This window comes from Ochotona curzoniae, unplaced genomic scaffold, assembly GCF_017591425.1.
Source record: "Ochotona curzoniae isolate NIBS_2020 unplaced genomic scaffold, NIBS_Ocur_1.0 scaffold_2476, whole genome shotgun sequence".
Classification (NCBI taxonomy): domain Eukaryota; kingdom Metazoa; phylum Chordata; class Mammalia; order Lagomorpha; family Ochotonidae; genus Ochotona; species Ochotona curzoniae.
This window is the reverse complement of record NW_024467095.1, coordinates 1,050,980-1,075,523: the sequence shown is the minus strand read 5'-3', so window position 1 is coordinate 1,075,523 and position 24,544 is coordinate 1,050,980. Positions and strand designations below refer to the sequence as shown.

Genomic DNA, 24,544 nt, shown 5'->3' with positions numbered 1-24,544 from the left:
GGAGAGAAAAAGATCTTCCATCTGCTGGCTCATTCCCTTTTTTGCCACAACAGCCAGAGCTGGGCCAGATTGAAGCCAGGAGCCGAGAACTCCATCCGAGTGTCCCTTGTGAATGACAGGGGCCCAAGCACTTAAGCTATCGCTGGCAGCCTTCTAGGACGTGTGAGCAGGAAGTTGGAATAGGAGTGGAGCAGCGGGGACGCAAACCAGCAACGTGGCAGCACCTATGTAGTTTAATTCGTGACCACACGGCCAGGCCAGACCCAGAGAACATTTTTGTTATTGTTGTTAAAGATGTATTTATTTATTTGGAAAGTCAGATTTACAAAGAAGGAGAAATAGGGAGAAGGATATTCTGTCTTCTGGTTCACTACCCAAGTGGCCACAATGGCCAGAGCTGAGCCAATCTGAAGCCAGGAGCCAGGAGCTTCTTCTGGGTCTCCCACATGGGCGCAGGGTCCCAAGACTTTGGGTTATCCTCCACTGCTTTCCCAGGCCACAGGTAGGGAGCTGGGTGGGAAGCAGAGCAGCCGGGATATGAAGTGGCGCTCACATGGGATCCCGGTGCTATCAGGGGAGGATTTAGCCACCAAGCCATGTGTCAGACCCAACATGTGTAGTTTTTAACCCATTTTTCAGCTGTAGAAACCACTTGTGTCAGTAACGATGAGGGAGGGACTGTTACTGACGGTACAGCCAGGGCCAAGGACACCAATGCCAAGGACACTCAGCTGGAACAACGAAAAGCATGATCTGGACCTTGCTATTTCTTTCTTTCTTTTTATGTGAAAGACAGATGTACAGAGAGGAGAGATGGAAAGATCCTCCGTTCTCTGGCTCACTCCCCTAATGGCCACAATGGCAGAGGCTGGGCTGCTCTGAAGCCTGGAGCCTTGAGCTTCTTCTGGGTACAGGGTCTCAAGGATGTGAAACATCTTCTGCTGCTATCCCACGTGCATTAGTAAACAACTGGATCAAAAGTGGAGCAGCCAGGACTCAAACCAGTTCCAGTATGGGATGCTGGCACTGTAGACTGGGGCTTAGCCTACTTTGCCACAGCATGAGCTCCAAGGACTTTGCTATTTTACATCTATGTTCTCTTCCCTACCATGAGAATGTCCTGGTGCCACCTACACATCTGTCCATGTGGGCTCTGCGTGTCTAGGAACACACACACGCACCTGTTGTGTCTGACCAGCGGTTTTTTGATGGGCTGTGTGTGTGTATGGGGCTGTGTGTGTGTATGCATGTGGGCACACCTTTTTTTCATCATTGTTTATTTTCTCTTTCCAGCCAGGCCTTGAGGTAGCCGTGTCCCTTATTCTTAGAATGATCCAGAAGGAACCTGAGCATCGGGTACCACTGTACCAAGAGGAATCGAGAAGTCAAGGGTGGACTGGGCCCTCACGGGCCCATCCATGGATCCACAGAAGGTCCCGAACGTGGAGGAGGTGGGGTGTGCCCACTGCACAGGCTGAGCACCAGGCAGGGCCTCAGGTGGCCTGCCTCCTGCCTGTGGTGGGTTTCCCATACAGCACCAGGGAGAGGCCAGGGGAGGCAGCCCAGGCGCAAACCTGCGCCTGAGGAACAGCACCCCTCAGCCTCACATCCGGGCAGCCCGGCAGGCACCTGGCATCGGGCAGCCCAGCGGGCACCTGGCAGTGGGCACCTGGCACCGGGCGGGCCCAGGCTTCGCTGCTTCACACTCAGCCCAGCAGGACCTGCGCCAGGCTCCGGCATGCCCACTCACTCAGAGGGGCCCCGGCTCAGGCTCCGCTGGGGAGGGGGCGGCCTCGAAGAGCAGGACCGGGGGGCAGGCGTTGGGTGGGATGCAGTGGGCCTCATGCTCCACTAGTCCCGCAGGGCACTGGCAGCCAGGGATGCAGGGCCTTACGCAGTGCGCGGCCAGCTCCCCCAGGGGGACATGCTGGTTGAAGCAGGTGCGGGGACAGGGCGGGCCACATTCATCAAACACGAAGCCCCGATCCAGGGCACAGCCCACCGCTGCAAAGAAAAGAGAAACGGCTTCCTGGGATGGACGGTCGCACCTTGAGCTCACCTCCCGCAGGCCTCCCTGAACCCACTGGCTGCCTGCCCCAACGTGCACTGGGCACCATGCCTCACCACAAAGCGCCGGGCCCCGCCAGGCAGGCGGCGTTACCCCAGCCTGGCGGCACTGGCTGGCATAAGCTTCCAGGGCATCACAGAGACAGGCGTCGCCTGAAGAACCAGGGCCACAGGCACACAGGTCGTACACGCAAGCGGCAAAGAAGGGATCTGGGGCCACCACAGCATGGCACCGGCTGAATGGGGGCGCCTTCAGCACCCTACACCGGGCGTTGGCCTCACGCCTGGCCCAGTAACCTGCCGCCCGGCATGGATCCACTTCCTGGCCTGCGGAACAGGGCTGGACAGGCCTGGGCCCATCGGGGACCTATAGGTGGGGTGACAACAGCAGGCTTCTATGTAACCCGAGAGCCAGAAAGCTTTCGCCAGCTGGTTCCACACAGGCTGCCCTGCACCGGCCCCTCCCCAGCTCCCAGGCCACTCACCTTCCAGCTGTTTCCAAAGGCAGCTTCCGTGGGGAGAAGCAGTTCCCCAGGACCCTGTAGGTCATCCTGAGCAAAGCCATTGAAGTTCCCACACAGCCCACACGTCCTGCCCCGGTAGGAGCCGGGCACGCTCACCTCCACCTGGGACTTCCCATCCCACAGCACCTGTGCAGAAAGGCCTGGGACTGTGCAGAAGGGAGGGACCCTGGGGGGAGCCCCAGGCCCACCAGGCCCCAAGCAGCAGGTGCAGGAGGCTTCCCACAGACAGGATGCTACTCTGGTCCAGGTCGAGCTGGCACAAGCTGTGCGTCCCCTGACATCACAGGTGTCAGGATGAGGGGCCCACAGCTCCTGGGCCAGGGTGCCTGCTCCTGCCTGCGCCTGTCAGTGGAACCCCTAGGGCACGGCAGTTACTTCTGGGGCAACACTGTCTCAGAGGAGCCATGTGGCCCCCCAAGTGTGAAGGCGCCTTCCTGCATGAAATCACCCTTCCTCATGGGAGTTGTGGGCGGGATCTCAGGCACCACCCGGGGGGCCTCCGGGTCACCGCTTTCTTTCCACTTCACAGATGAACAAACTGAGCCCAAGAGGAAGCAGATAGGGGCCTGAGAGCAGCCAGGCTGTGGGTGGCAGGACTCTGATTAAAAACCTGGAGTGGCAGGAACAAGAAGTGGCATAGCCACCTGCAACTCACTGTTTCAAGTCCAGGCTGGACCACTTCCCATCCAGCTCCCTGCTAAAGTGCGCCAGAAATGGCCCAAATGCTGGGACTCAACTCAGCCACCCACATGAGACCCAGGGTGCCAGTTCCAAGTTCCTGGCTCCGGCTAGGATCTCTCTTCCTCTCTAACTCTCTTGAACTCTACCTTTCAGTAACAAATACAGCTTTAAAAGAAGAAACCAAGATGAACACTCCAGGGTGGCCCCTGGCCCCTAGCAATCCTGCCCCTTCTATAGATCACCCCAGGGCACCCAACCTTGAGTCCAAGCTGGGCGTGCAAGATCACGGTGCGACCCCGCAGCTCCACATATAGCATTGGCTCCTGCAGGAAGGGCAAGGCCACGGCTCGCCCGTCCACCTGCAGGGAGAACGGGGGAGCACTGCGGTGAGCACGAGTGTGCATGTGTGGCCACCGGGGTCCTCAGCCCGCTCAGCTCACCTGGACCACTCCACCCTGCAGCAGCCTCACGGAGGCAGCAGTGACCCCCAGCAGCACTTCCACCTCCTGCGTCCAAGCCACGCCGCTCCGGCCCCGGGCGTCATTGGTCACGTGCACGCTGTGGGTGCCCCGGCGGTCAGTTGAACGCAGGATGATTGGGGGTGTCAGGGGTCGGGGAGGGCTGGGTCAGGGTCGGGTGTGCATACCTGAAGTCGCTGCCACCGCAGTCCTTGGCCAGCACGTAGCTGCAGCCTCCCTGAAAGTGCAGCAGGCGACCGTCGAAGGTGCGATAGTGCGGGTCACCAAAAGCCATGCAGGAAGCTGGCCGGGGCAGGCAACGGGGACAGCAGCTGCCGGGACTCAGGGCTGGGGCCTCGTCCTGGCCTCAGCCCCAGACAGCGTCAGGCAGGCGGGACTCGCTGCCCCTCGCAGCGCACACCCAACCCTGCAGGACACTCCTGGCGGCCGCATGGGAACTGCAAGCCGCCAGCTCCCTCGCCGAGGTGGTTCAGAGCCTGCGTGGCCACACCCAGCCTCCCTTTCTGTCCCCTACACCCGGTAGCACCGTGGCACTCACGGGGCCACACGACAGTGCCTGGCAGCGCTGGCTCTGGCAGCGCACGGCACCTGACTCGCAGGAGCAGCTGGTGCAGGCATCGACGCTCCAGCGCTGCCCAGAGGCCACCGGGAGGCCCTGGTGCACACAGGACGCGGCTGGCGCTGAAGGGACAGGGGAGTGGGGTCAGCTGCCTTCCCCGGTGCTTGAGGAAGGCCTTGCTTAACCTTCCACCGGGTCCCCGCCTGGCACCTTGACATCGCTCACAGCAGGTGCCGGCCTCCAGCACCCGGGCCCAACCGTCTGGGCAGGAGACTGTCTGGCACTTCTCTGGGCGGCAGTCCACGTGGCCCCGCTGCAAACAGACAAGGTGGCCTTAAGGACTTCCTGCAGGGTCTGTGGTCTTTGGCCTCACACTTCCGGGCAGAGGGGGAGGGGGTGTCTAAGGCAGTAGCCATTTGGGTTCCAGTCAGCAATGACATCACCCTTAGCTCTGCATCCCTCTACAGCTGCCCTACTCCCCATCTGCCCGTCTCCTCCCTCATCTGTCCATAGGGCCCCCCACGGCCCGCTCTGGCTCACCCGACAGGTGCAGGTGACACAGGCGTTGCTGGGGTCCCGCCAGCTCTCTCCATCAGCCACTCTCCGGCCCCCGGCCTCCATTACACATTCTAAGGAGAGAGGAGTGGTGTGGCAGGCCCCATGGGCTTCCAGCTCTGCCCTCCAAGCCTGGAGTTCCCCCCAAGCGGGTCAGCAGGTAGGCTCGCCCTGGGTTCCACCTGTGCCCTGCTACTGTCTCGACTCCCACTAGAGGCCTGGCTTTCACCTGTGCCTCAGTGTCCCTAGGGTCCTGGGAGCCACACCTGGCACCCACCCCTTGGTGCCCGAAGGAGCCTCCTGATACGCCTCAAGCCAGGCCTCCTCGAGACAGCCCTTGTCTTCTGGCCTGTCTCCCTCTGCCTGGTGCAAACCACCCCGGAGTTTCTGCAGAAGCAGAAGCTGAGTTCTGAACGTAGCCCTTGGCCTTCCTGTTTGGCTCATGAAGGCCAGTCCTCCCTCCCCCTGCCCTTCCTCCCTCCAGGACTCCGAGGGTGCTTACCCTGGCACACAGGACAGCAGTCCCCCGGGGGGGTGTGGCGCTGCAGCAGGGGACAGCTGAGCTCAGGACAGGCCCGGCGGACACAGAGCCACGTCAGGTCCTGTGTGACAGCGGCCGTGGAGCAGGAGGAGAGCAGGGCGCAGGTGACAAAGGACGTTCCGGGTGAGTGGGTCAGTGCTGACGTGGATGCATCACCCTATGTCCCGTCACCCATCCCCACATCCTCCCCCTGCCAGGTAAGCAGGGCGAGGGGCCCACCTGGCAGCGGCAGGTGTAGCAGGGGTCTGGTGCGGCCACCTCGGAGCCCTGCAGGCTTTCTGTGCAGTTACTCAGTGCCTCTGTGAAATGAGAACCCAGTGTGGGGCTGGGGCTGGGGGAGGGTGACTGACGCCCCAGCTGTCCTCACTCACTCCTGGGGCCACACTCAGGACCCCCCGACCCCAGCACTCCAGTGACAGCAGACTCTCTTCTTGCCCTTGATCTGGCAGAGGAATGTTTGGACTTTGTGGGAGAGGGACTTGGCTAGGCTGTGATGGTGGGAGACCTGGATCGTGCCCCGTCCCCTCCCTGCACAGTCTGAAATGCTGCAGGAAGCAGACTCGGATGGCCCAGGGTCTACTTCCTACAGTGCCTGTGCTGGCCTGGGAAGATGAATCGACCTCTTCCAGACTCAGTCTGTTCATCAGCAAAGGACTGACCGCGCTGGCCACACTGGGTACCTATCGACACCAATGCGGTCCAGCTCGGCAGTGTGTGGCACGCATGAGGCGTTTAATACATGTTAGTCCACGGATCAGTGTTTGTGGTGCAGGGTGTTAAGCTGCCAGCAGCCATATGGGCACCAGTTTGAATCCCAGCTGTTCAACTCCCATCCAGGTCCCTGCTCATGTTCTGGGAAATCAGTAGAGGATGATCCAAGGACTTGGGACCCTGCACCTGCACGGGAAACCTAGAAGAAGCTCCTGGGTCCTGGCTTTGGACCAGCCTGAATGTGGTCATTGCAACCATTCGGCGAGTGAACCAGCAGATGGAAAATCTCCCTCTCTGTGTAACTCTGCCTTTCAAATAAATCTTTTTTGAAAAATAAATAAATAAATAAAGAAAGAAAGAAAGAAAGAAAGAAAGAAAGAAAGAAAGAAAGAAAGAAAGCTGTTTCCACCCCTGGCAAGGCGTTCTATGTCTCTGCTCCTAGCACATCCACTCTCCAGGACCCAACAGCTCTGCCCATTGCCACCCTGCAGCGCCACCTGGCGGGGAAGTTGCTCCACAAACAGCGCCTGCCTTGGGAGGGACAAGGGGTTCCTGCCAATGCCCCCAGTTCTCCTTGGGGTGGGGCAGGCTTCACCCACTAGGACATGGGCTTCCAAAATGGCCCTCTGGAGTCAGGGGAGGATGGGAGAGGGAACCTACACTTGCATCTCATGTCACCCCTCCCGCCTCATCCTGGGACTCACGGGCACAGGTTGGGCAGCAGTCCTGGGGCCCAGGGGGCAGCAGCTGGCTGGGGGGGCAGCCTACCAGGCTGGGACACTGTTGCCTGTGGCATCGGAAGCTGGAGGGCCCCTCGGGCTGTGGCTATGAGGAGAAAGAGAGGGCAGCCGTGGATGCCAGAACAGCCCCTCTCCCCACTCCAGCCCTGAACTTTGGGTTCTCCAGGGGCCTGCTGTGCCTCCCCAGGGTGTGCTGGACTCAAGTAGGAAGAGACACTCAAGGTCTCCCTAAACTCCTCCTCTCTGGGGTCCTCATCCCGTGCCCCCTTTCAGCCAGTCACCAAGACGCCTCCTATGACCTCTGACCCCTGCCCTCACAGCCTCCCATACCCCCATCTCCTAATGATCTCAGACACCTGTCCTATTTACTTGGCTCCCCATCACCTGCCAGACAAACTTGAGCCCTCACACACACACTCCAGCCAGGAAGACCCTCCCCCGGCCTAGGCCATGCTGGTGGGCAGTCATGCCCAACTCCAGTGCCCTGCCCGCCCCTCTGGTCCAACCACACACCCTCCCTACCTCACAGGTACACACTTCACAGGGGTCTGCCCCAGGCTGGAAGCTCTGTCCAGGCTCGTACTTCCGGCCCTGGTGCTCACAGTCTAGGGGAAGGGTGTAAGTGAAGGAACAGTGAAGGGACCAAGGAGCCTTCTGGCCGGCAGCAGTGTCAAAGAATGAGGTCACCTGCTCCCACCCCGGGGGGGTTCCAGAGGCCAAGACTTGGTGAGCACTGAGCCAGGGAGAGGCGAACCCCTGTGCCCCCTCCCTTACTGTCCCCTCTTCCCACCTCCCCAGCTTCCAGTACCAAGGCAGCGAGGACAGCAGTCCCCCCGGTCCTGCTGGGGCTGGGGACAGGCGTTGACAACACACTGCACTCTGCTGCAGGTCACAACGCCTTCATGACAGGTGCAGGAAGAGCAGGGGCTGTCGGGGGGCACCCAGCTGCTGCCTTCGGGGTGCTCCTTGCCCTCTACCAAGCAGCCTGTGGGTCCGGGGAATAAGGAGAAGGGATAAGCTTGGAGGCCCAGACCCAGAGGTCTGCCCCTGGGCGGGAGGGTAAGCAGGACAGTGGGCACCTGGAGGAAGGGGGCAGAGCTCATGTCTGCAGTGGAGGGGTCTAAGTGCTGCACTTCTCTGCTCATTAGACCAAGCTCCAGGCAGTAGGTTCTGCATATTGCAACCTAATGCGCCAAGCACCTAGCAGTGTACCCTAAGCGCAGGGGAGCAAATGAACAGCTCTGATGCCAACCCTGTGCCCCAGGCGACTCACATTCTCCAAGCCCATGTCCTCACAGGGAAGGAATGGGAGTTTGCTACAGAAATGACTCCATGCTGGTTCCTGCATGGGCTTCTGGAGGCGTGTCTGCCTGTACTCGGCCGCCTGCCAGCTAAGGGACCACGGCAAACTGCACCCTCCCTGTACCTCTGTTGTCCATCTGTGAAATGGGAACAAACACAGCAGAGCTGGGTGGATTCAATGGTATGATATGTGACATGTTTAAGTGCAGCGCCCGGCCCTGGCATAGGCTCCGTGAATGTGCGTGATGACTGTGAAAGGGGCACGGCCCTGCCAGGTTCAGAGGCAGGTGGAGGTAGCCAGAGCTGACTGTGGGCCCAGGGTGGAGGTGTGGAAGGAGGAGATGGACAGCATTGGAGGGTGGGAAGCAGGGAGGGGAGGCAAGCATACCTCTACAGCGAGGGCAGCAGCTCCCCGGCTCCGTGACATGGTGCCGGCAGGGCAGGGATGGGCACTGCCGCCGCCTGCAGGTGACCTGGGCAGCCTGTGGGGTTGTGTAGAGCGCCACGCTTGCCTCCTAGGCCTGGCACCTGCAGCCCATCCCACCCCGGCTCCCTGCCTCACCTGACAGTGGCATTGTTCACAGCTGCCTGCAGGCCCCTCAAATTCCTCTCCATCTTGGTACTCCCGGCCCTGAGAGAGGCAGCCTAGGGAGAGGTTTGGGGAGGAGGCAAACATTTTCTGGGTTGGGCATGAAGGTCCATGCCCCTTGCACAGTGCAACCTTAGGCCTGGTAGGGGAGAAGGGAGGGGGAGAAGGAGTTGGGGAGGAAGGGGATGGAGAAGCAGCTCACTGTGGCAAACTGGGCAGGAACAGGGTCCTGGAACAGGGTGGGGGCAGAGAGCTGGGGGACACGGCTTCTTCTGGCAACGCATTGAGCCTTCCTGGGGGAGAGAGGTCACCCTTCAGCCTCTCGCAGGGCTGCACAGCGTCATGGTAAGGAGCACTACTGAGCCTGTGGGGCACACCCCCACCCCCGGTCCAGGAGGGAGTCCTGAGCCCAGAGCTGTCCACAAGCTGTCACAGGTACAGGGGACCCTGGCCTTTGCTGGCCAGAGAGCAGGATGGAAGCATGCACGGTTACCCTGCTTACCTGGCAAGTGCAGAAGGAGCAGGTGGGGTCAAGTGGGTTGGGTAGGGTCTCTCCCAGGGCAACAGTGATACCATGATAGTGACAGCCTGCAAAGTGGAGCTGTGATGGAAGGGCTGCCATGCAAGGGAGCCTCCACGTGTGCCATGCACACACACACACACGAGACCATAAACACACATGAGCACACATGAACAAACACACGTACATTTGTGAACAAGTGTGCTTGCACTCATGCCCTGGCCCTTCCCTGAAGCTGGAGGATGAAGGCCCATCTCTGAGTCAGATCACAGGCAGCGAGGTTTGTGTGCACGGACGTGTCTGTGCAGGAGCCAGGGGCTGCCGAGCAGAGGGGAGATACTTGCCGAGACGGTGCTGTGTGCCATGGGCTCGGTGGCAAGAGGGCAAGGGAGAGGAGGAAGCTGCCCCTTGCAACTTGGGGCTATAGCTGAGGCAGGCAGCGAGAGCGTGTGAGAGTTGGGACAGCAAGTGGGCACGGTGGTGAAAGAGGGCCCACGGAGGTCTAAGGGGTGAGATTTTGGCCTAACTCAGAAGGCAGGAGAAGCTGGCCCCAGGGGGCTGTAAATGGGGAGGCCAGGCAGGGGCAGACCTACCCTGGCAGGTGGGGCAGCAGTGCCCAGGTGGGGTGAGAGGGTGGCTGCAGGCCAGGGGCTCGCAGGGCCGGCGGCTGCAGGTCACAAAGCCCCCAAGGCAGGTACACAGGCCGCAGGGCTCTCGGGGGTCCGGGAACTCCTGGTGGCTCAGGTAGGACACTCCCAGATACTCACAGCCTTCAAGGGGAGAGTGGAAAGAGGCAGAAAGGACAGGTTGGATGGCAGCAAGGCCTGCAGGGGGCCCTGCAAGGCCCCAAGGCTGGGGAAGGCAGGTAGCCTGGATGGGTCAGGTCTGCACTGGCCAAGGGTCTCCCTGTGCAGTCTACAGGTAAAGCCCATACAAGGCTGCCCCCGGCTCTGACTCTGTGGGCACCGCAGAAAGCGCCCACACTCCTGGCTCTAACTCTGTGGGCACCGCAGAAAGCGCCCACGTTCCTGGCTCTAACTCTGTGGGCATTGCAGAAAGCCCCCGCGCTCCTGGCTCTAACTGTGGGCACCACAGAAAGCCCCCACACTCCTGGCTCTAACTCTGTGGGCACCGCAGAAAGCCCCCACGCTCCTGACTGAGGCAGCCCTGAGCTGGGCTCTCCCAGGCCCTCATCTGGAAGGGGCCAGGCTCCCATGATGCTGGCTGCCTGCCCTGGCCCTGTCCCCCGTCACACTCTCTGCTCTCTTTATAAGAGAGAAGACAGGGCCCGGCATCCCACATGGGAATGGCAGTTCGAATCCGGCTGTTCCACTTCTAACCCAGCTTCATGTCAATGTGCATGGAAGGCAGCGGGAGATGGTCCAAGTGCTTGGGCCCCCGCACCCACACGGGAGACCCAGGTGGAACTCCAAGTTCCTGGTGTCAGCTGGACTGTGGCCATTTGGGAAGTGAACCAGAGAATGGGAGATCCCCACCCCTTTCTCTCTCTCTTATTCTACCTTTCAAATTAATTAATTAATTAATTTTAAAAGATAAGAAGAGAGAGAAATGGGAAAGGCCCGAAGCCTTGGTAATGTCCCATACTCAATGTATTCATCTTACAGTTCATTTCTGGCAAGTATAATTTTTGAGTTGTAGCATGAGAAAATCCCTTTCTAAATAAATTTACGAGAAAAACTAATAAAATTACAACTGGTGGAAGGTATGCAGCGAAAATGACCCAGACCACTGAGGAGAGACTAGAGAGCTGGGTCTGGTTCAACTCTCCTTTTACCCAGAGTTATTAATAGGCCCAGAGAGGTTAAGGAACCAGCTCAAAGTCACACAGCAAACAGCACCGTAAGTGGGAGAAGACATGTAATGGATGTGCTAGGTCCACTCCAGGGGGGCAAACGCAATGACCCAGGCCTCCCATGTCCCCACCCACTTCCCCATGCCCTGCCCGTCCCTCACCATCACAGGATGGGCAGCAGCTGTCGCTGACAGGAAAGGGGCACTGGGCAGGGGCACAGGCCTTGGGTTCGCAGCTCACGCTGCCTTGCCAACACAAGCAGACCTGGCAGGCGTCAGTGGGTGAGGGGAAGCGCTCTCCGCTGGCAAACTGCTTCCCATGGAACAGGCAGCCTGGAGAAGGGGGCAGAGGTGGAGCGCTTGGAGGAGGATAGAGGGTCCCCTTGCCTGCGGGTGGAGAACAGGGCCTTGGCCAGCCTGGGGCTCCCGGGGTCGGTACCATCGCAGGTGGGGCAACAGCGGCCCGGCCGCGGGTGCGAGCAGGGCGCGGGCGGACAGGGCAGCAGCTGGCAGGACACGGCTCCGTCGCGGCAGATGCACTGGTGGCAGGGGTGGTCCCCAGACTGCGGGCAGTTGGGGGACGCAGCTGCGGTGACAGCACGCACGTCAATCAGAGCCCAGGTAGCTGCCCTCCCAGGGGCCCTCGGGGAGCGGTTCCTACCCGGGCACTGTGGGCAGCACTCCTGGGGGACCAGGACGGGCTCGGAGCAGGCCAGTGGAGGGCAGCGGCGGGCCAGGCACTGCACGGTGCCACTCTGCAGGGCCGACAGGCAGTAAAGCGAGTTTAGAGGTAGGGAAGACTCCATTTCCTGGTGGGCGGGCCTCCCCAGGCCCGGCCTCCCACACCTTGCACCACGCCCCGCTTGGTGGAACACCTGCTCACCAGGCAGCGGCAAAGGCGGCAGGGGTCCGAGGGGTGGGGGAAGTCCGCCCCATCGGGGTACTCCTTGCCTCCGAAGGCACAGCCTGGTGGGGATGGCGGGAGCAGTGTCAGCGTGGGACAGACCCTCCCAGCCCTAACTGGAGGTAGGGTAGCATGGGGGTAGAGGGACAGAAGGGGGGAGCAAGCCATCCCAAGAGGGCCCTGTGGGAGCCCGGCGGCTCACCACTGCAGTCTGTCCGGCAGCAGCTACCAGGTAGAGGGTGCCGGCACAGGGCTCTGGGGCAGGTGCGAGGCCTGCAGTGCACGTGGCCCTCCTGGCACCTGCATTCCTGGCAAGGGTCTCCAGGGTGAGAGAAGGCCTCACCGTCCACAAACACCTGTTGCTCCAAGATGCAGTCTGGGCAGGGTTGGGAGAGGGGGCAGGCTCACAAACCCCCTCTCCCCTCCCTCCCTAGCCCTTCCATCCCCTCCCAACTCCCATCTGCCCCTGGAGTTCAGGATCACACAGAAGGGCCTGCTTGAAACCTGCCCTACTCCCCCGCCACCTAGGAAGAGGAGGCAGGGGGAGCCAGTGCAGGTGTGTGCACCTGAGTCCTTACCCCTGGAAGCAGGTATGTGACTCCCAGGGAGGAAAAAGGCTTCCAGGCCAGGGTGCCGATGTGGGTGACATGCACCCTTAGCAAGAGAGAGAGGACTGTGTCCCCTACATTCATCCTGGGTACCCCATCTCCTACATGGCGGCAGACTCAGGTGTCTGCGGGCATGAACCCGTGCTACACAGGTAAATGCACTCGTGTGATGGGAATGTTCAGAGAAAAAAGGCAGGATTCCAGGGGACGGTGGCAAGGTGACTTGGGAGATCCCACCTGCACCCTACGAGTTCCAGAAAGTTCTGAGCTGTTGCTTTCCAAGGTACCTGTTTGGGCCCATGGACCTGGTGGACAGTGGGAGCCCCAGCCCAGTCAGGGCATCGTAAGCACATACCTGGGCATCTGGGGCAGCACTGGCCGGGTCCATGCTGGGGCCTGGCACAGGTCATGGGAGGGCAGGTGACCAAGGAGCACCTGACAGTCCCCTCCTGAGGGCAAGGGGAGAGAGTAGTCGAGGTGGACTCCAAGAGGGGCCGGCCTCAAGGAGGGGTTCGGCAGGCTCGGGGAGACAGGTACCTCGCAGCGGCAGGTGTGGCAGGGGCTGTCTGCATCAGTGAAGTTCTGCCCGTTGGCATACACGACACCGTGGTAGGTGCAGCCATCACACCTCGGGCAGCAGGTGCCTGCATGGGCCCCAGCAGGTCAGAATGGGTTGGACCAACAAGGGAGAAAGCCAAGACCAGTGGCTGGGGCGAGAGGGAGGGGTTGGGTGGGCCAGGCAGGACACTCACCAGGGGGTTGGGTGGGATGCTGGCAGGAGGACTGAGGGCAGGGCACAGCCCCACACACGGGCACCCCATCTTGGCAGGAGCAGGCAGTGCATGGTTGGCCATCAGGCTCCCACTGGACCCCATCAGCAAATTCCTCTCCATGGAGCACGCAGACTGTAGCTGGGATGAAGTAGGGAGGAGTGGGGCATGACTCCAGCCAGTGCAGACCCTTGAGCAGCCCCGAGGAGTCCCCCACTTCGGGAGACTCTGAACACTGCAGTGGTCAGTTAGCAGGGGACTTAGCACCCCTGCTCTCCTCCAACCCCACCACACCCCTTCTGGGCACACACACACACACCTGGGCAGAGCTGAGGGCCAGAAGCAGACAGGGCGCAGGGGGCCACTGGGCACGTCTCCTCACAGGACACTTCACCAGCCTATGAGGGAGGACAGGGTCAGAGGCCAGGACAGCAGGGGACAGACCCGGGCCTGAAATGGTGCGGCTGCCCACCTGGCAGGTGCAGCGGAAGCAGCGGTCATTCTCCCGGACTGTGAAGGTCTCCTGGCTCCGGTACTGGTGTCCCTGGTACTCGCAGTCTGGGTGGCAGTAAACAGAGATGGGGTGCAGGGCTGCAGGCTGAGAGGGGGAACATCTGCCCCCCATCCCTGATAGCCCTAAGAAGTCTTGCCAGTGCCCCTACACTGTCTCCTGCCAGAGCCACAGAGCCCGCTGGTCACGACAAGGTAGGTGTATTGCAGACTCACCTGTCGGGGTGGGAGCTTAGGGCCAGGAAGACCACCACCAAGGCTTTCTGGCTAGGCACTCACCGTCACAGGCTGGGCAGCACTGCTTGGGCATCCTGCCTGGGTGCGTACAGGGCACAGGTGGACAAGGCAGGGGTTCACACTGGACGCTTCCATTCTGCCAACAGGATCCGCGGTCAGCACCCAGAGAGCTGGCCTCGGAGGCCAGCCCCACCCTCCACCCAGTAGCCACACTTACAACACAGTGACACTGCATGCAGGGGTCCCCAGAGCCCACGGGCTCCCCGCTGCGGTGTTCACGCCCGTTCAAGAAGCAGCCTAAGAGGATGAGGTGCTTAGAGCCTAGGCAAGGGGTCCTCCCCGGGCTGCCCTCTGCTTGGGACCCTGCGGCACCCACTCTCTCACCGTCACACACGGGGCAGCAGGTGCCTGGGACAGGCCGTGCAGGGTAGGGGCACAGACTGGCACATTCTTGCTGGTGGCACTGGATGTGGCCCTCCTGGTGTGGGGGTGGACAGAGGAAGGCGCCGTCAGGGTCCAGCCAAGGAGAGAACTGTTTGTTCTCCCTCGTAACCCTGGAAGGCACCAACCCTGCCCGCACGGCTACACTGACTTCCGGCTCTAGAACCGTGGGAAAGTAACTCTATTTGTGCGTGCCACTCAGTCTGGGGCACATCTGTCCCTCTAGGGCCTTGATTGCGGCAATTGGTTCCAGATTGCCATGGTTACCCCACGGATACCAGGATGGGTGGCCGCTCAGGTCCTTCAGCCCAGCTGAAAACGTGTCATACATACCCATGCCAGTCCTCTCCGTGGGCACTGACCACACTGGAACAATTGGCTCGGTGGCCCTGGTGGTTAGGGAGTAACCCCTAGGCGTGGAAATTCTTGACCCATGATTAAGGCCCAGGAAGCCATCTGGCCTGGCAGGACTCAAAACTGCATGCATTCCTGCCATGCTGACTTTTTTAAAAAAAGCTTTATTTATTCTTATTGAAAAGACAGATCAGATTTACAGAGAAGAGAGAGAGAAGAACCATCTATCTGCTGGTTCACTCCCCAAATGCCTGCAATAGCTGGAGCTGTGCCAGAGCCAGGAGCCAAGAGCCAGGAGCCGGGTCTCCTACGCAGGTGCAGGGTCCCAAGCCTTTGGTACTGCTTTCCCAGGCCACAAGCAGGGAGCTGGATGGGGTTGACTTTTGAAGTTGAGCTTGTCATGCTCATGAGAAAGCAGGTGCTGTGTGGTTGCTGCTGCCCCATGCGCTGTTTCTCATACCTCCTGCCCCGCAAACCTGGAATCCACACCCACATAGCTGGGGTCACTGCCTCCAGCCCCATCTGGCTGGTGCTGCTCATGGCAGGCGGGGAGGGGGCCAGGGTGGACAGGGAAGGAGGACATGCCTGCTCCGAAGCTTGGTGCCTCAAAGGTATCCCATGGGCTGTCGGGGAGCTCTGTGGATCTGACATTAGCCCCCAGGCCCCATAGTGTCACCTCTGTCGTGAACTGGTTCTACAACTGTGCTGCCCAAGAACAGCAAAGGGCACTTCAAGAAGTTCATGAAAACATGGACTCAAAAGATAGCTGGTTGTGGCAGAGTAGCTGGGTTACACAACTGTGACACCAGCATCCCTTTTTGGAGAACTGGGTCAAGTCTTGGCTACTCTGTTTCCAATCCAGCAACCTGCTAATATGCCTGGGAATACAGTGGAAGGTGTCCCAAGTACTTAGGTCCCAGCATCCACATGGGAAGCCCAAACGATGTTGCTGGCTTCTAGCTCTCGCCTGGCCCAGCCCTGGCTATTGTGGTCATCTTGGGGAAGCGAACCAGCAAATGGAAAGTCTCGATCTCTTTCTTCCTCCCTCTGTCTTTCTGCCCTTCAAATAAATGAATAAATAAACCTCAAAAGACAAGTCCATTTTGATGTGGGAAAAATTGAAATACACGTATTTTAATATTACACATTTGTAAATCTTCAGCCAGATTTTAAAAATTCAAAAAAAAAGAGGCAAATGCAATAAAAGTCTAACAGTTTATTTTGTGTCACCCAGTGTTCCTAAAGGCCATCTCAAGACATAATTGACACAGCACGGGCAGGAGCTGTGCCGCAGCCTATGAGCTCCGCCACCTGTGCCATCTGGGTCGCCACCACAGCCAGGCCAGGAGCCTGGTGGCCACATGTTACCCTGGCTCCACACACACCCCTCCCAGAACTGCCCTTCACCCCCAGCTAACTACATCCTGATGTGCCACCTGCATCACCTTCTATCACGCCCACCCCTGTGCACCTGTTACACCCTGCCCATCACTGCGCAGAGCAGTCCCCAGCCCCTCCCCTCCAATGCCCAGGTCCTCTCCTATCATCTCTGTCCCCTCACGGCCTTGACTTGGCGCTCACCAGGCAGCGGCAGATGCGGCAGGGGTCCTCGGGCACCGTCCACTCCTGGCCGTGTTCCCGGAACTTGCCACCCTCTATGCAGCCTGGGGTGGGGGCTGGCGGCAGGAGAAAGGATCTGCACATCTGGGTCCAGTTCACCTGCCAGTTCTCTCCACATCCCCTCCACTTAAGCCAGGATCAGAGGAGCTCAGAGCTCTGTCTTGACCCTTGACCCCAACCCTCAGGGGCCTCGGCTCCTCGGCCTGGCCCTCCAGGTCTCTCAGGAGCCAGATGGCCACACCCCCAGGGGACCCACCAGTCTGGGATTCCTCATTATGGCATGGTGGCTTCTGCTGGAGTGTCAGTTCCAAACCTCACCACTCCTACTAGCCACCATCCACCAGCCTACTCTAGACTGTATCCAGCCAGCTGTTGTTTGTTGTGCTGGTCACCCCGGGGCTTGCTACTCGCAGGGCACCTTCCCTCCTAAGTCCAGACTGCCTTGGAGATTGCTTTCTCCCCCTGCCTTGGGCAACTCCATCCCCGCCCCCAGTATTGATTTAGTGTTGCCCTCTAGCGGTGGTCATCCCCGAAGGCTGACCCCACCCACCTCTCCATGTACAGGGTGCACCATCCATAATAATGTTCCTCGTGGATGAGTGAGTGCTTTCCAGTGGGAAAGGGAGGCGCAGAGGGATCACCACTAGGAATTTGAGCTCAGGCATGCAGCTTGAAAGGCAGCTGCTAATAACCCCAATGCCCAGTGACAGACGACCTGGGCCTCCCTGCCGGAGGGGGCTCTCACCTTGGCAGCTTGGGCAGCAGTGTCCAGGCCTCAGGATTGGCTCAGGGCAGGGGCTGGGCAGGCACGTCATGGGCACACAGCGAACCAGGCTGCCCTGTAATGCACTACAGTGGTAGCACCTCCAGGTCTGACCCACATCCCTTGCCAGAGGGCAGCCATGGCAAGATTGTGTGTTGGGGGAGGGAGGAGCAGGACTCACCAGGCAGGAGCACTGGAGACAAGGGTTGGAGCTGGACTGGAATTTGGCCCCTTCCTCATAAAGCTGGCCCTCATACTCACAGCCTGGGAAGGGTTGGCAGGGAAGGCGTGACCCCAGGTGGGTGCTGGACCCTCAGATCAGGTGGGGGTGGGGTAGGATGGGAAGTCACCTGGCCGGCAGACAGGACAGCACTCGCCCAGTGGAGTGTAGCTCTCCAGGCAGTTGAGCTCTGGGCAGGAGGTCTGCTGGCAGTGCACGGTCCCCGCCTGCAGGGCAGACACCAAGCAGGTCAGGGCAGGTGGAAGAGCAGTGACTAGGAGGGGCATGTGGTGATGAAGCAATGAGCAGCTACATGCTCCCATGCCTTCTGCGACACAGGTACAGGTGCACCTTGGAGGCTGGGAGCCCCTACCCTGTGTGTGCTAAGTAAGCTCCAGAAAGATAAGACCCCTGGGGTTCAGGCCCCAGAGAAGGGGTGGGTAGCATCCATCGCCTTACAGCTGGCACGCTACACAGCAGCCACAGGTAGCCAGAGAGAGGCAGACTGATGGGGCAGGGCAGGAAGGGGCTTCCTAGGGCACTCACCAGGCAGCGGCAGGTTGTACAGGCATCTGGGGAGAAGGTGTCCCCGTCATCATAGGCCCGACTGCCATGGGTGCAGCCTGTGGATGAGGCGCACAAGCTGTCATGCAGGAACCCGAAGCCATCCTCCAAGGGCAGAAAGGGTAGTACTCACCACGGCACTGAGGCAGATGGAGCTGGGGGTCGCAGCGTGCGGCCCCATCCTGGCAGACACAGGCTGTGCAGGGGTCGGGCTCCCAGCGAGCGTCCTCAGGCCAGGCACGCCCCAACGCCCAGCACTGGGGAGAAGCCAGGGGGTGGCATTCACAGGCCTCCAGCTGCCTCACCCTCGCCTGCAGGTCCTTGTTCTAGGGGAGGTGGGAAGGGGAGTCAACCCCATCAGTTTCCTCCCCATTTCGCCTTGCAGGTTTATAGAAAGCAGAGATGAGGAGGGAACTGGGCAGTCCCCACGCACTAGGTGGACCTCCTGCTGCAGCAGCCAGCTCAGAGCCCACCTCCCCCCAGGCCTCCATGCAAAACCTTTCCTGGGGGCACCTCGTGCCCAGGATGAGCGCCGTATGTTTGCCAAAAACAAGAAAGAATGAGAATTGGGATGGACCACGAATGTCCTACGGCATCTTCATTTGCATCAAAGAATCCATGTGAACAACTGCTCGGATTAGAACCTTCTAGGCACATTGAGAACGCCCAACCCCAGGGCCACCTCCCCTTCCACCCCACCTCTTTAGTACCTGCTCTCTGAGCTGCACCACCTCGCCCTCCAGCCTGCTCAGGGTCTCCTGCAGGGAGCGCCACTGCTCCTGTGGGGCCCTAGTCCGGGCGGAGGAGCGGGCAGGCACCAGCTGCCGGGAACTGTGGAGGTCAGCAAGTCCAGGGCGCTCCCCACGACTGGCCCCAGCTGAAAAGCACAAGAATCCAGTGTGGGCCCCAAGGGGCTGAGGACTTGCAAGGTTTCCTGGGTGCTGAGCTCCAAACGAGACCCAGATGGGGGATGAGGGCCACCCTATTTCCTGCCAGCTCTCTCTGCCCACCCCCACCCATGACTCAGGAAGAAGAGGTAGTCAGCAGGAGGTAGGAGTGAAGGCTGGGCAGGGGTGGGGAAGGAAGAGAAGATGAACTGTCCACCCTTGTCGTGTGAGTCCCAGGAGCCCCATTTGGCAGGACCCAGATTGGGCCCGCTCAGACTCTGCAGTGCCAGGACCACCTTGGGTTTGGAACGGCCACGCTGGGCAGGCCTAGCAGCCAGCCAGCAGTGGAAGGTGAGGCAGCTTTGAGGTGCACCTGGCAGGGCGGGGGGAAGGGGTGTCGTGTGGAAGTCTGTTTAGGGAACGCCTCAGCATCCCTCACCCTGTGGTCAGCACCTGTCCACACCTGACACCTGTCTGATAGGACATCCCACTAGGAGCACGTGGGGAGGTGGGGCGACTACACCTGCTGCGCCTGCTTGGGGACCTCCCCACACTGCACTGCCTTGGCGTCCACCATACCACCCTCACATCCCTCCCTGTCTTCCCAAGCCACAAGTCTGGGGCTGGCCCCCTTCCTTCCCATCCCCCACAAATCCCAGCAGTCTTGGACCTCCTCTGCTAGCTGCCCTCGCCCCCTCCAACCCTCCATCCTCTCTCCTCCGCCCAGAACCTCACAACAGCAGGGCCACACCTGACAGCAGCAGGTGCCACCTCATCTCCCTCATGCAGAGAGCATCTGCTACCTGGCAGGCTCTCTGTCTCGGTGCCAGCCTCCGCTCCCAAGCCCTCCAGCCTCCCTCCTGCCTTTGCTCAGGCCTGGGTCTGGGTAAAGCACAGCATGGGGCTGGCCAGCGCCTTGCCCTGGAGAGCAGGAGCTGGGGGCGGTGTGGCCCGACCCTGGCTGCTCCAGGCCCAGTGTCCCTTGCGGTGACCCCCAGCCCTGGGCGGGTTTTGGCTAGACACGGAGACAAAGTGAGCTCCCAGAGAGGGCCTCCCTGTCCCCATTGCTGTACAAATAATTAACTTCAGACTCCTAGCGCCAGGGCAGCCTATGTCCCTGGCCAACATGAATTCCTGCCTTCCTGGGCTGGAACCGCAGGCCTGCAGCCCCGGGATCGGCCTTCTGGCCCATCCTTTCCCGCGATCCCACCGACGGGGCTTCACGGGAGGCAAAGGCGCCCTGGCACTCACCTCCCACGCGCCTGCCGGCGGCCGGCACCAAGCTCACCAACTGCCCGCTCAGGGCCAGCAGCAGGGCCGCTGCAGCCCCCGCCATGCTCGCTCCGCCTCGGAGGCTGCTGTCTGCTCCACCGCCGACGCTGGGGTAGGCGGGGTGGGACACATAGACCGCCTCCCACCAGGCCTTTGTTCAGGGAGGGCCCCTGGCCCGCCTCATTCCACCCAGCAGGCAGGGAACCCTACAGCCCCCAAACCGGCCCGCTGGGGACAAGGGCGCTGTGTAGGAGGAGACCCTGGCCGACAGCAGCACGAGGACCCCCACTCTGGGCTGTCACGGGCCACTCCCCTGCGCCTTGGAGGTCAGTCTGTTGTCCAGTGAGTCCCAGTTCAGCCTCTGCTGCTGCAGGCCCACTGAGCTTGAGTTCAAAGCCTGGCAAGTTATTCCCTGTGGCCCATGGTTGTTCTGGGTGTATCTTCCCTGTTTGCAAACTGGGATCTGTATCTACTGATGCAGTGAGAACGAAGAAGGTTGTGCAGATGAAGAATTTAAGGAAGTAGCAGGCAGGGGCAGATGGAAATAACAAACAGCAACAGTAGGTGTCACTTCCAGATGTCAGGAACAATCCTGCTGGTTTCTGAGACAACACTCCCCGTCCCAGCAGCTCAGCGGCTTGGCTGCTTTGGCCTGGGAGGGGCGACGGAGGGGGGGAGGAGGGAGCCTGAAGGGGATGGTGAGGGGCAGGGCTCAGCTCTGGGCTCAGCGGGCCAGGGGTCTGAAGGGAGGAAGTTGGGGGAGTGTCCCCACAGGCCCTAAGGAACTCCTCCTCCGCCTCCTCCTCCTCCTTTGAGCAGCTGGAGTGGGGGTGGGGCCCTCTGTCTGGGAACTGCAAGGAGCTGTGAGTCCTCACACAGCGACCCCCCTCCCTGCTTCCTGAGAGATGCTGGGGAGACAGCCCAAGGCCATCAAGCCCAGGAGGCCTCAGTAGAGCCTGTCTCCCAGCCGTCCCAGCTGCTTGGCACGCACCCTACTCATGGACCCCTCACCCCCAGCTCACCACCTGCCTTCTCTTGGCCTTCACCAGTATGTCTGAGAACCTCTCACTGTTAACCAATTAGTTGCACAATGGCTCAGCTCCAGCCATTGCAGCCATTTGGGGGGTGAGCCAGCAGATGGAAGATCTTTCTGTCTCTCCTCTCTGCGGATCTGCCTTTCCAATGGAAATAAATAAATCGTTAAAATAATAACGATAAAAATAAAGTCATGGCCACAAACAGCAACAAACATGCAGCACAGATATTCCACTCCGACACACCGGCACATTCATTCTCCTGAAGTCTTGGCAAGTTATACCATCTTGCAAGTCTTGGGTTCTTTCCCTGTAGAACAGGGGTGACAGCAGATACCCTGGGGGGCTGGTGCAGTGGAGTAAAGAGGTAAGTCTCCATTTGAAATTTCAGCATCCCATATGGGTGCAGTTAAGGTTCCCAGCTGTTCCACTTCTGAATCAATCTTGCTAATGTGCCTGGGAAGGTAGCAGAAAATGGCCCAAGTGCTTGGTGCCCTGTACCCACATGCAGGAAGCTTGTGGCTCCTGGCTATTGCAATCATTTGAGGAGTGAACCAATAGCTGGAACTTCTTTCTAACTCTGACTTTCAAATAAGGAAATCCTTCTAAAAGGATCTCTAGAGGGCAATGCATTTTTTTTTAATTTTAGAAATTTTTTATATAAACAAGAGTGTCTTTATTATTAAGCTTTTTTTTTTTAATTTGAGAGAGAAGAAGAGAAAAGGAGAAAGACTAAAAGAGTTCTCCCTTCTGCTAGTTGACTCCTCAAATGCCTGCAATGGCCAGGACGAAGGCTGGGATCCAGGAACCCAATCCAAGGCTCCCGGTTGGGAGCAGGAACCCAGTCACTTGAACCATCACCTCTTGCTGGGGCTTCCAGGAAGGCTCCTGCTCAAATCCTGCTGGCTCTGAGAACAAGCATTCTTGCATCAATAGCTATTAGGCTGTCCAACCAGATGTTATCTGGGACAAGACTGGAGATGACTAGCGGTAGGACCAGAATGGCTGTGCTGTGAGAAAGTAGCTGCGGCAGCCGCCCGCCACACTGGGGTGTCCGTCACCGCCCCCCACAGGCTAACCCATAACCTCTGATGGGCTTGCTCAGGTGAGTGAGAAAATCCACGTTCCTCTCACTGGAGTTTGTCAGGTGCCCAAGAGAATGGGCAGAGAATCCAAAGGCTGAGATTTTCGAACAAGCTGCTGCATCTTTGTGGATGGCAGCTCAGAAAAACACAACATTGAGACAGTTCCTTAAGAAAAAAAAAGGTAGAAGACACACAGCGTGATCATCTGCCTGTGGCCAATGCAAAGGAAGGAAGAGTCCCCCATGCGTGGAAGCAGATCCCACTGAAGGTTCCTGAATGTTCTAGAGAACATGTGGGAAGGTAGCAGTGATGCTATGAAGCAAGCTATTAAGAAAGTCTGGTTGGGACCAGCATAGCAGCATAACACATTAATCTGCAGCACTGGCATTCCCTCACGGGCACTGGTTCGAGTCCCAGCTTCCCATCCAGTGCCCTGCTTGTGACCTGGGAAAGCAGCAAGGAATGGCCCAAGTCTTTAGGCCCCCATTGGATCAGCCATTGCCGCCTTTTGGGGATGGCAGATGGAAGATCTCTGTCTCTCTTTGTAACTATAACTTACAAATCAATCTTTAAAAACTAAACAAACAAAGCCAGGGCAGAATGGAGAGGGAAGACTGGGAGATGTAGAATATTGAGACTTCACGGTCCTTTTTAGGAACTGTGACGTGGAAATACTGATGTTTCCAACAAGGGACTGTTATGAGCTACACAAATAAATGTGTTGAACACATAACTGCTCACATTCTCCATTTCCTCCTGGGGTTGATTTAAATAAAGCAAGCTTATTAAATGAAGAAAAAAGGCTGACTGATGCCTACTTGCTTGATGGACATTTCCTTTTGGTTGATTCATTCCTTTTTAAAAAGGAGTTATTTATTTTCATCTACTTGAAAAACAATATGATGCAGAGACAGAGACGAGAAAAATCTTCCACCCAAGCGTTTGCAACAGCCAGGGCCGAGGCAGGTAGAAGCCAGGAGCCAGGAATCCCGTCTGGGTCTTGGAGTCAGTTGGGCCACCTGCTTCCCAGGGCTCACGTTAGCAGGAAGCAGTGGAGCAAGTGGGGCAGCCAGGACTTGGTCCTGCTCTCCAGGATGAGATGGCGGAGTTCCAGCTAGTGCCCAGTTCATTCCTTTCTTATATATTTATTTTAGGTTTATTTGTTTATTTGAAAAGCAACAGAATAAATTGAGTGAGAGCTCCATCAGCTGGTTCACTCCCCAAGTAGTCCCAACAGCCAGGGCTGGCCCAGGCTGAAACCAGGGGCCAGGAGCTCCATCTGGGTCTCCCATGTGAGTGGCCAGGGCCCAAGTACTTGTACCATTTTCCACGGTTCCAGACATTAGTAGGAAGTTAGGTGGCAAGCAAAGTAGCAAGGATCAGAGGCAACACTCGCTTATGGGATGCTGGCATCACACACGGCAGCCTCATCTGCTCTGCCACTTTCTTATCTGTAACCAGTCACACAGTCCTGTTCTTTTTCAACCTTTGGCAAAAGTTGTTCAGAAAGGAACTTTTTCCTGCTGCTTTGTAGCAATGCTGCTTCCCTGTTGAGGCTCTGACTGGCCCGTCTCCTTCAAAACCCTGATTTGGAGTTCTTGAGTCTGGCGTCTCCCCCATTGCTTAAGACCCTGCCCCCCCCACACACACACAAACTATCCAAAGCAAGTCCTTTTAGCACCACTGCTTCTGAATTTGACTTGCTTCAAGTCAAGTGGCTGCCTAATGCACACATGGAGTGAGACCCCACAGCCACTTGGTATGGATATGGCCTCTTCCAGTGGCTGGGCAAATTTTGAGACAGAGCCACCAACTTACACTAGGAGTGAGGCCCCGCTAGAATTGAGCATCTCATAGTCCTGTGTGGCAGCCCCAGTTCCAGGCAATGACTCCCGGGCTCAGAGTCCTCCAGAGGAGACCGTGCCCTGCTGCGCTGGGCAGGTTGCACAGGTGCTCCTAGTTCATGGTCATGGGTGGTCTGGAAGAGGGAAAGCTCTGGCCAGGGGAAGGAACTGACTCCCTTACCGAGTTCTGGCTGCTCCCACGGCCACTGGGAAACTTTCGTTTGCTCCTCTCCCACCGCCCGTGACTTCTGCATTGCTCGGAACCTCTGCTTCTCCGCTGCGGATCACCCCACACTGGGTCCTCACTGTGCTGTTGCATTGGGCTCTCTCTCTCGCTCTCTCTCTCTGGCT

General features: G+C 58.9%; 1 protein-coding gene across 1 annotated transcript; it reads right to left on the bottom strand.

The window, feature by feature from the left end:
• Positions 1 to 1,234: 1,234 nt before the first annotated feature.
• LOC121170893 (kielin cysteine rich BMP regulator) lies at positions 1,235 to 24,544 on the bottom strand. Its single transcript, XM_041002331.1, has 39 exons — positions 24,375 to 24,544; positions 18,782 to 18,948; positions 18,205 to 18,397; positions 18,054 to 18,130; positions 17,638 to 17,734; positions 17,469 to 17,551; positions 17,270 to 17,363; positions 16,486 to 16,568; positions 14,494 to 14,587; positions 14,327 to 14,406; positions 14,152 to 14,245; positions 13,835 to 13,920; positions 13,682 to 13,760; positions 13,345 to 13,497; positions 13,130 to 13,236; positions 12,948 to 13,041; positions 12,187 to 12,360; positions 11,964 to 12,046; positions 11,520 to 11,835; positions 11,243 to 11,413; positions 9,862 to 10,038; positions 9,251 to 9,336; positions 8,951 to 9,041; positions 8,722 to 8,804; positions 8,548 to 8,641; positions 7,666 to 7,842; positions 7,380 to 7,462; positions 6,822 to 6,942; positions 5,626 to 5,705; positions 5,368 to 5,467; positions 4,851 to 4,939; positions 4,521 to 4,623; positions 4,290 to 4,432; positions 3,919 to 4,091; positions 3,713 to 3,830; positions 3,530 to 3,631; positions 2,553 to 2,717; positions 2,125 to 2,434; positions 1,235 to 2,004 (listed from the first exon to the last, which is right to left on the bottom strand). The coding sequence occupies exons 1-39, from the start codon at positions 24,445 to 24,447 to the stop codon at positions 1,751 to 1,753; spliced, it is 4,947 nt and encodes a 1,648-aa protein (XP_040858265.1). The 5' UTR covers positions 24,448 to 24,544; the 3' UTR covers positions 1,235 to 1,750.

What these genes read in the sequence shown, in the direction of transcription:
- LOC121170893 (XM_041002331.1), bottom strand. Translation starts at nt 24,447, where the DNA reads ATGCAGAAGTCACGGGCGGTGGGAGAGGAGCAAACGAAAGTTTCCCAG. An exon ending in GTGGGAGCAGCCAGAACTCG is followed by an intron (nt 18,949 to 24,374) that starts GTAAGGGAGTCA and finishes TGTGCTTTTCAG; the next exon opens with CTGGGGCCAGTCGTGGGGAG. An exon ending in GTGCTGCCCAGCCTGTGACG is followed by an intron (nt 13,921 to 14,151) that starts GTGAGTGCCTAG and finishes ACTGCCACCCAG; the next exon opens with ACTGCGAGTACCAGGGACAC.